This window comes from Nanorana parkeri, unplaced genomic scaffold (genome assembly GCF_000935625.1).
Source record: "Nanorana parkeri isolate BGI_ZX_2015 unplaced genomic scaffold, ASM93562v1 scaffold225, whole genome shotgun sequence".
In the NCBI taxonomy this organism is placed as follows: Eukaryota; Metazoa; Chordata; class Amphibia; order Anura; family Dicroglossidae; genus Nanorana; species Nanorana parkeri.
In genome coordinates this window covers 1,072,998-1,083,551 of record NW_017306493.1, presented here as the reverse complement: position 1 = coordinate 1,083,551, position 10,554 = coordinate 1,072,998, and the positions used below count along the sequence as shown (strand labels likewise).

At 42.0% G+C, this 10,554-nt stretch overlaps 1 protein-coding gene across 1 annotated transcript in view; it reads left to right on the top strand.

Moving 5' to 3' along the window:
* Nucleotides 1-9,092, top strand: part of MRPL52 (mitochondrial ribosomal protein L52) — a 21,279-nt gene extending 12,187 nt beyond the window's left edge. Inside the window, exons 4-5 of the mRNA XM_018556123.1 lie at nucleotides 3,502-3,566; nucleotides 8,942-9,092. Of these exons, the coding sequence (XP_018411625.1) occupies nucleotides 3,502-3,566; nucleotides 8,942-9,091 (215 nt within the window). The 3' untranslated portion in view covers nucleotide 9,092. The remainder of the gene's footprint in view (nucleotides 1-3,501; nucleotides 3,567-8,941) is intronic.
* Nucleotides 9,093-10,554: the final 1,462 nt, after the last annotated feature.

Below are 10,554 nucleotides of genomic sequence, written 5' to 3'. Positions count from 1 at the left end.
AAAAGTTTTTTTGTTTTTTTTTATAAAGTATAAAAAAAAAATAAAGTGTTAAACAAAATTAGGAAAATAAAAATGATATATAAATATATTTGTATACTATTATTATAAAACATTTCAAAAAAATAATTAAAACTTGTGAAAAAAGTGTTTTCTTCTAGTTTTTTTTCCTCATTTTGTATATTTGATTCAAACTAAGTGAGGCATTAGGTACATGTTTGATATAATTATATAGCCCTATCTGTCCTCTAAAAAACAATATATAATATGTGTGGGTACATTTAGTAAGAAAGTATATTACTGACGTGGAAGAATCACACAGAAAAATGTAAAAAGCGTGTCAGTCATTTATGAACAGAAACTGAAAACAAGCTCAGTCATGAAGGGGTTAATGAGAGGTATGTCATATGTATATTGTATAAATATAACCTAAAATGTAAACATTTTAGCACTTTCCTCTTTACCACATATATAAGTACAATAAACTTGGATTATATTGTCACCGCACAGGACAGTGGTCTAGATTCACAGTAAAACACAAGCATTTTTAAGGGCGTATAGAGAAGCGTGAGCTGTACAAAGAACTATTTTCACATTGAACCACTAGGTGGCTGACGCGCCTGTTGCTGAATGAATGTTCATGTGCCTTCTAGTGCTGCTCTACATCAGTCCACGCATATTGATCCTCTTGTTTGGTGAAAGGACTGCTTCATTATTTATATAAGATCTGGCAAATTCTTTTTCACCACTGTCTGGTTCTCGTGAATTATTTCACAATTTTGATCATGAGAACGATTGGATGGACTGAAAATTTTCAGCCAGTTTAGCAAATGACTGTTCAAACCATTGTTTGTGCCAGCATCCTTTGGCTGTTTTTCAACTGGAAAAAAAGGCTTTATTTGCCTAACTTCCTTTCAAACAAACCAGTCAAAGGGCAGAATTGTATTTTTCACATTTACAGCTAAGGATTTCCGACTGAGTTTTGATCAGATCTTTTAGATTGTAAGCTCTCACGGGCAGGGCCCTCCTTACCATCTTGTCTTAAATTGTATTGTGACTAATGTCTTCCTTATATTGTAAAGCGCTGTGCAAACTATTGGCGCTATATAAATCCTGTATAATAATAATAATGTAGACAAGTTTTTAATTCGTGTTTTATCAAACTGTCATTCTCTGCTTGCAGTCAAATAAATGGCTGGCCAAAAAATTGGTGCGTCTACGACCATCAACAAAAGTGCATGTTTCACTGCTAGAGAGAGATTTATTATTAATACAGTGTATGTTTGGTTTTTATTCTAGAGTTGGAAAAGGATAAACCCCCTATTAGTTCTGCCATTATGGAGTCAGGCTAGGTTCACACCATTTTCCAGACCAGATCTGGAACGCGGTGCATTGCGTTTTGCCTCATTCCGGAGCGGGTTTTTTTTAAAGCTTTAAATAGGCTTTTAGGTGTGTTCCAGTGCGTTTGCATCTGTTTCTATGCGGTTTTATGCGTCTCCATGCATTCCAGACCAGAGAAAATGAGACAAGCAGCATATTTTATGTCTGGCCCGGATCGGACTGCGCTGGTGTGAACAGGGCCCAGAAATACCTCAGGGATACGTTGGGATGCTTTTTTGGTCCGGGAACAAACTGTTCTTGTCTGGAGATGATCCGGACAAGCCCTTTATGGAGATTTCCCTTAATTACTTTCTGTTATGGCAATGTTGTAACTGGCAGGATGTGAGGGAAATCTCCATTTAGGACACAGCTAGCAATAAAATGCTAATGGCGCTCGTAGCCACCCTGCCACGTACTAATAAAAGGTTGTCATCACCTTTGTGTCCCCGCTAGAGAAGTTTCCCATCTTTTTGACGAAATTGTCACTGCGACAGAAAGCGAGGGAAAACCTCTTAAATATGGCACAGACAGCAAGGGGGGGAATACTTAGGTTCTAAGTCTTAAATGTTATTCTAAAACAAAGGGCTGGGGACTCCCTTTTGGTGTACTTTTACTGAACTGTAGTGTGGCTAGGCTGTGTGTCTGTAAACAAGCTGTTCCTGACCACCACTAGAGGGCGTAGTTTTGAGATGTGGACCTGCCCTGCATTGGCATTTTTCAAAGCAACACAGGATGTACTCGGAGCCAGGAGGCTGCAATCAGTACTGCTGGAAACAAGACATCTCAGATTTTTTACACAGGCTTCTGGTACAAGACCCAAATGTATTGCTGTTAGTAATGCTGCAGTTGTGCTTTATGGAACTTTCTCAGTCTACTTAAATCTAAAGAAAGCTTACTTACAATTTCCTATCTAAAAATAATTTCAACAGTATCTTAATTTTTTGCCTTCCAGGGCAATCACTACCAGTTTTGACCTTTTTTTTTCTATTCGGCCTGTCTTCAGTCACTCGAGTGTTCACCAGTTAGAGTTCGCAGGGTGTGACAACACTGCCATGATATTGTGGTATGGTCATGGGACCTGGATGGTTTTTCTCCTTAAAGGAAAACTATGGGGTTAGGGCTTTTCCCCATAGTTCTCCTAAGGGTAACGGGAGGACACAAACTAGCGTCCTCCCGTCACCCTGAGCTCACCCTAAGCTCAGTATACCGTGAGCTACAGCTCGCGGTATACTGAGACGCCGCAGCTGAAACAGATCCCGACAATTATGTCTGGATCCGCCCAGCTGCATGAGTGACAGCTGGCTCTGCCTATCTAGAGGCCCCTCCCCTGTCACAGCTCTCTACCGTGACAGGATCGAGAGCTGAGCGAACGCCGGCATGTGTTCACTCACTTCCCGTTCTAGTGAGCCGACCTGTGACAGTTTCATTGTCACAGGTTGGCTAGAACTATGAGGATGAGTGAAAAACACTCACCTCATACTTCTCCTTTTTTTCAGGAGAGTGGCATCTACACTAATCATGCTCCAGTGAGAGATGGCAAAAGGCTGGCGCTCAAGTGCCATAGAAGAGAGTACAATGTTCCACTTTAAGGGACAAAGATGAAAGAGAATATGAGTTTTCTTACTAGACCGCTGAGTCAGTTATGTCAATTTAAATGATACTTTAGTATTGTAGAATGTAACTGATAGGAAGACATATGTGATGCACAATTTCTGCTGTGAGACATAGCTAATAAAACATAATCAGGAAATCCATAGATGTGCTGGTAGTGGGCAAGGATAATGGGACCAAGGTCTTTTTTCTGGACCAGGGAGTTGGTCCAAAAAAAAGCAAGCAACCAGGCTTTTGCCAAAGAAAGCATTTTCTCTGGTCTAGCCTGTGCCAAGGGTTGTAAATAATCTTTAAAGGATCTGTTTTTTCCCCCTAGCCTTAATTCAGAAAAATACTGGCACCAATAAGAGAGGGGTACAGAAGAGACATGCGGCTAATCTAGGCAATAGTAGACATTTCATTTCTGCAGGCATGACTTTTACTTTGCCAGTTGGAGTATGGTTTTACTAACTGCAAAAAAAAAAAAAACTGGTCTTATGCCAATTGTTTTGAACTGAATATTTTCATTCATAGATGGACGTCCAGCCCCACTGTGGAAAGGCCAGATCAGGAGAATAGAGGAAAACAAGGCTTTGGCTGTAAGTGTCACAAACTGGTATCATATGCTGATATGTTTGAGATCGCTAAGGCTTCACACACTGCTACTACAGTGCTAGTGAAGAAACTGCCAGTTGCAGGAATGTTATATCTACCTGAAGGTTTGTACATACTGAGGCCATTCCTACTGCAGACAATTGTGCTGGTAACATATTTTATTTACTCAGTGGGGACGCAACAAGTAGACACACAAATGGTTTTATGTCTACTTTATTTGGCAGTTTGTCTGAGGACCATTGACATTTTCTTTTTAAATATCCATATATGTTAATTGGTACAAGCTGCACTCTGCTATACATGGTGTCTTCATATAACTGGATATGTATGAAATGTCATGCAACACATTCATTTCTATTTCACTGCTTCCTTTTACTGCTGTAGGGCAATTCCATTTTCTGTATAAATAGATTTTTATTAGAGATTTCAAGTAAACAAGGTACACAACACTATGGCCTTAAACAGATTTTGAATGTCCTCTTACATGAAACAAAATAAATAAAATACAATGCATGGGATCAGACAAACATTTGGATTTGTGTGTTACAGGGTGCAGTAAAAGTAATTGGTAGCAACAAATAGGGTAAGTGGTGAGTGTTGGGCATGGGCTGAAAGAGGTTAGAACTTGGAACAGGCAATAGGTATCCCTCGAAGGTTGTTCATAGTGATCAAATGTGACACATGAGAGTAACATGAAAGCTTAAAGTGACATTAAAGTATCCCCCCCCCATGTTAGTGTAAGGACTCACCTTAAATGATGTCTCTTAATCCGATCTTCTTCCTTACATTTGTTTTTAGCAATCCCTCCATTCCTAGAATGAGATCCTAATAGGTTGGACTTGATGGACTAATGTCTTTATTCAACCTCAAATACTATGTAACTCCAGCACTGGTGCGGGTCTCCGTTCCAGCGCTGACTCCTCTGTCCTCTTCTTCGCTCATGTCCTACGGTGTCTGTGCGGGTGCACGCTGCTCCATAGACTTACCTTGTGTCTCTCCTCGTCTCCCGGCCAAACATCTGAACTGCGCATGCGCCCGCCCCAAGATCCTTTGCAGCCACCCGAGACTCTTCAGATGTTCGGACGGGAGCGCACGGCGAACACACAGGTAAGTTTTTAAACCTGTTTCAAAAGTTTTTGTTTTTAAAAAAAACTTTTTGCATATATCTAGTGCTTGCATGCAGTAGATATATGCAAAAAAAACTAAGGGTTTAATAACCCTTTAAAGAGGAACTCCAGGAATTTGAAAAGTTAACTCCTGCATTGGGGCTACTTCCAAACTGCAAGGGTTAACTGCTCATTTTGTCTAGGTAGCAAACGTAATGAAGATATGTTTACCGGATCCTTAGTCCCACCTGGCTGCTAGACTAGTCCCTGCAGCCTCTTCTCTGGTTATCATGTTTATTAAAGTGTATTAGATGTGAGGATGCTAAGGGACATACCGCAGAGGGGGAGAGAGGTGAGAAGTCACTGCTCCAGGAGCAAGAATCGGGTGAGTGTTTCTTCTTTATTATCGCCCCTAGAGAAAATCGAGCAGTTAACCCTTGCAGTGCGGGAGTAGCCCCACTGCAAGGGTTAACTTTTCAATTTCTTGTAGATCTTTAAGGGGTTCCAAGAGAAAGTACAGCCGTTGTCTGAACCCATGAACTAAAGGAGGAGTATTTGTGGAGAGGGAGTTGGAGGGGATCAGGGGAAAGGAATGGTGAGATAGGAAAGTTTGAGAAAGAGGTGAATGGGAGGAGGAGGGTGGTAGGATGGGGGCAGGCTCAGGACACCGAGGCAAGGTGTGCGTTCTAGTTTTATTACAGATAGTAAGTAAACAGTAATCAATAGTATTTGGGAGGTAGTTTGTGATCCAGGCCATCCAGAATTTCCAAATATTTAGCATTGTCATTTAATATCACTGCCAGCTTCTCATTTATCAGGTACTAAAATCACTTCCGTTTGATCACATGGTCATGTAGACCAATGGGAAGCAACTCCTACATCTGGCACCTGGTTCCCGGTTTAGAAGTGCTTCTTACAAGTCAGCCTGGTCATGTGACCGTGCTGACCAATGAGCGCTTGTAATTTGCAAGCATTAGGAGCATTCCATACTGCTGGACTGGGAAGTCCAGTGTACAGACTGCTACACCAGCTGGAAGAGACTTCGAACATGTAAGTGCAGCGGGGGCTGGGGAGGTGGCAGGGTGTTATGGGTAAGTTAATTTGTTCAGATTTTGTGAGTGACCCTTTAAAGAGACATCAACACAAGCAGGCGCCTAGTAGTACAATGTAAAAATTGCTATTTTCAACCTTGATTTTTTATTATTATTATTTATTTACTACCTTTTTAACAACAAAATATACCAAATAATACACAAAAACAACAGAAGGAAAGGGGACTTTTTCTTTTACAACTGTAAGGTATATACTGTTACGGCAGTTGAAGTGATTTTTATGTTATATACTGCCTTGCACCTTTTAAAAGTAAAAAAAAAAAATGAAAACAAGGTTTTGCAGCAATGTTTACCTTATCCCTAGTGCTGTTCCCCACAGATTTACTTCTTCCAGGTCCAGCACAGCTTGTCTTCCAAGTTGAATGATGCAGCATCACTTAACCCACTTCCTGTTGGCACAGGCTGTCATGGACACACCTTCTGAAGGAGCATCAGCAAATTTATAAAAAGTATGCTAGTGAGCAGGCATGTTGGGGGCTGCACTTGAGGCCCTCTATACAGTAATACCTCGGTTTACGAACGCTTTTGTTCTTGAACAATTCGGTTCGTGAACAGGAAGTTCAGCAAAATGTTGCTTCTGTTTGCGAACTCCAAATCGGGTGACGAACACGACCGCGGCCATCTTCCCCGCTCTAACGCGTGGTCGTGGCTTCCTCCAGTCGAGATTGCGGTCGCAGACAGACCTGTGCACACTTGCTGTGAAGCATGGTGGTAAAAAGCAAGTGTAGAGGAAGCATGGTGGTAAAAAGCAAGTACAGAGGAAGCATGGTGGTAAAAAGCAAGTACAGAGGAAGCATGGTGGTAAAAAGCAAGTGTAGAGGAAGCATGGTGGGGACTAGAATCATGGAACAAATTAAAGGAGAATTATGAGGCGAGTGAAAATCACTCAGCCTCATAGTTCGAGCCGACGTGTGACAATGAAACTGTCCAACGTCGGCTCAATAGCTCGGGAAGTGAGCGAACACATACCGGCGCTCGCTCACTTCTCGATCTATCCCAGGTGACTGACACTTATGGCTCCCTGCAGGGATTCTCTCCTCTCTGATTCTTCAGCACTGACTGGAGGAATGGACAGGGGAGGGGGCGGGCACAGCTGGCTCTGCCTCTAGATAGGCAGATCCAGCTGCCACTCACGCAGCTGGGTGGATCCAGACAGTAATGTTGCGATCCGTCCCGGCTGCGGCGTCTCAGTATACTCCGAGCTGTAACTTGCGGTATAGTGAGCTTAGGGTGACGGGAGGACGCTAGTTTATGTCCTCCCATCACCCTTAGGAGAACTATGGGGAAAAACACTTACCCCATAGTTCTCCTTTAAGTTCATGAACCGAGGTACCACTGTATTTACTAAGTTGAACGCCACTGTTTTTGTAACATATGAGTTATGTAAGGAGACCGTGGAGAAAAACCTCACCCAATTTTTACTTTTCTTACAACTTCAGTGTGCCAAAGTGATCCCTTGCAGTCTTTTATATCCAATACATAGTGGAAAGGCATGTTCACTCTTGAAAGATGTGGCACTGATCCCCAGTTCACATGCTGACAAGGTTCCTCAAAATCTTAACTCACTCGTGGCTAGCAGGACAGGAAATGTAGGAGGCTGCAGACATTTGTCATGTTCCTTTGGTAAGAAAAAATAAAGCGGAAATTCAAGAAAAACATAAATTTAGCTTCCCGAAAGGACTGATGTTGTAAATGGGGGTTTTCCACAATGTACTGTAACATTTGCCAATGCAAACAGATCAGTCTAAATATTGATATGGCATTAGTAACTATTTACTACCTGCTGCCCTTTGGCACTTGCTCTGCAAACCCTTTAGCTCCCCTGCTGACAGTGTGTGCTTTTCTTGAGCTGGCCTTGCACAAATGGATTTTTTTGTTGTTGAAAATCTAACTGATTTCTCCATCCATGCTAAAGAGCATGGCTGGATGAATCTCCTGCTGCTGGCTGTTGTATATACCCAGACAGTGTCTGCATCTGATTGGAGGTAGGAAGTGTTCAGCCAAACATATTCAGACTGGCCCCTTCGATAAGTTGATTGAAAGATCATTTTTTGTCAGGCAGAGATGTGCCGACAGGGCCACCCACAGCTCGAATTTCAGCAAGTTCCTTTGGAACCAGTGGAAATCCATTTGCTGTATGGCCAGCTTTAGCTCCAGTCTTACTCAGGCTAGTTTTTTGTTTTTTTTTATATGCTTTTTGTACTTAAATGGCTTGACTTATTTATCTCACACTCTTACTTTTTCTATGTTGTCCATCGCTTTCCTCTTTTTTTTTGTTTTCCCCTCTGATTTTAATAATGGATCCTGCTAAAAGAAATATCAAATATGGCATAAGTATTTTTTAAGGGGGCTATAGGGAGCACAAATGTGAGAGCACTGATTTGTAAAGGTCTATAGCAGTCTTATGTAACATGTCTGCAGCTTATGACTGATTTCTGAAGCCTGTCCCTAATCAACCACTATTGCATGTAGGGCTCCAACCAACTAATCGATGATAATCAATAATGATAATAGTTTTCAACTTTTCTCATTATTGATTAGTTGGATCCCCTAGCTCTCTCCTCTAAGCTGGGAGGAGGGCACAGCAAGCAGTGGGCGGGTACAATAGCCAGCCTGCTATTGGCTATTGCAATCTGAAATGGCCAATAGCAGCCTGGCTATTGCACCAGTTCACTACCTGCTGTATTTACATTCAGGTGCCGTCTGCATAATTTTGCCACTGGCAGCCATCATTCCCTGGCTGAGGCTATTGAAGCGCCATGTGCTTACAATACAATTTATTTATTTTTTAAATTTATAAAAGGTGGGGAAAAAGTCATTTTCAGTTTCGGCTTGACAAATTCTGCTGCGGGAGGTACATTGCAGTGCCATTCATTTAATTGGCACCCCAAATGTGCCTCCCACCCACGGTATGACCGCCCGCACTGGAATGCATGCTACCGCAATGCCATGCATTCCAGTGTGATGGCAAAAAATTGTGCATGTAGTTTTTATTCTGAAGTAAACTTGATATCTTTGATTAGTGGATTAGTTTTTTGTTGTTTTTTTTTTTTATTATTATTATTTAAAAACGTGTATTACATAACGTGTATTCTAGCATGGCTGTGCATTTTAACATTTATCTCCCTCCCCTCATTACAGAGCCGTGTTGTTGTTCTTAGCAATGAAATAGATGAAGGAATGAAGAAGTGGTCCGAAAAGCAAGAGGATCTCAACCATCAAAAACTTTTGAAACAGAAGACCAAACTGAAGTCTAAGGCGTTATTTAATAAAGCACCAAGCTGTAAATAAACAACATTTCAATATGAAAGCTTCTGTTTATTTATCACCACGCCTATATGTTACAGCCACTTGCTGAATAGTGCTTGAGCTTTGTGTACACAGGTGCTTCTCTATGTTCCTGTGACATCTTCCTGATCGGTGTTTCTGAAACTCTATATTCGGTTTATTTTTGTCTAGAAAGAAAGTCTGCTGAATGCAGCTTATTGCTTGTGGACAGCACCTTGTTCCATCTAGTTGTATTATACTGCTTCCAGGAGCTGCCTAGTGTGTAACTGGTTACTGTAGGCTAAAATAAAACCTCTGTTGAGGAATATTAGGAAGAGCCTGCACTGAACACATCTGTTGGGAACAGGCACATATAGAAGCCCCTGTGAACAGCATCCCTTACAGACTTTAGTCAGATCCTTCAAAATGTAATAGCTGACTGAGCATTCGAGATAAAAGAAATACCTGCACCTTAGAATGTTTTTCTCCAGCGTAACACTGCCCCAAAGCAAAAAACACTGAGACAGCTGAAGTACAGATGACACACCTGATAGATAAATATGTCAGTCAACTTTTAGGGGAAGTTTGACTGAGTCAGATTTCACTCCTGTCATTTGCAGCTGACGCTACAGCAATGCCTGGTTTCCGTGGTGTTGCATACGGATGTGCGTTTAGTGGAATGTGCATATGGACTACATCTGTTATGGATTTTGAAGTTAAAATTTCATCAGAAAAGCTGTGCATGAGACCAAGTTTGTAATGTGTATGTGTGTGTATGTATATATATATATATAAGTACTGTGCAAAAATTTTAGGCAGGTGTGGGAAAAAATGCTGTAAAGTAAGAATGCTTTCAAAAATATATATTTGTATCGTTTTGTCAATGTACAAAATGTAAAGTGAGTAAGTCTGACTACACTTTTGGCCTAAAACCAGCCAGCGTCAATTCGTACACTTGCACAATGTCTAGAATTCTGTAGTATTGGGGCCCGTTCACACCAGTTGCAGTGCGTTCCAGCCCGATTCCGGCCAGAATGCACTGCCTCGCATTGCAGCCGGCTCACTTTTTAGGGGGGCGTGACGGGCCATTGAAGTGAATGGCACCGTAGCCATGCCCTCCGCGATGTGATCGCCCGCACGGGATCGCAAGGCACATTGTGCCTGCGGTCCGGTGCAATGAAAATAGTGCTTGCAGCATTTTGATCGCACCGGAACGCAGGCACAATGTGCCTTGCGATCGCATTGTGGCCGGAGGGCGTGGCTACGGTGCCATTCCCTTCAATGGCCCGTCACGCCCTCCTCCTACCCCACTAAAAAGTGAGCCGGCAGCAATGTGAGGCAGTGCGTTCTGGCCAGAATCAGGCCGGAACGCACTGCAACTGATGTGAACGGGCCCTCAGCGTCACGTGTATGATTAACCAATTATAGCGAGCAGGTGCTAATGATCATCAATTTCATATGTAGGTTGAAACACAATCATTAACAGA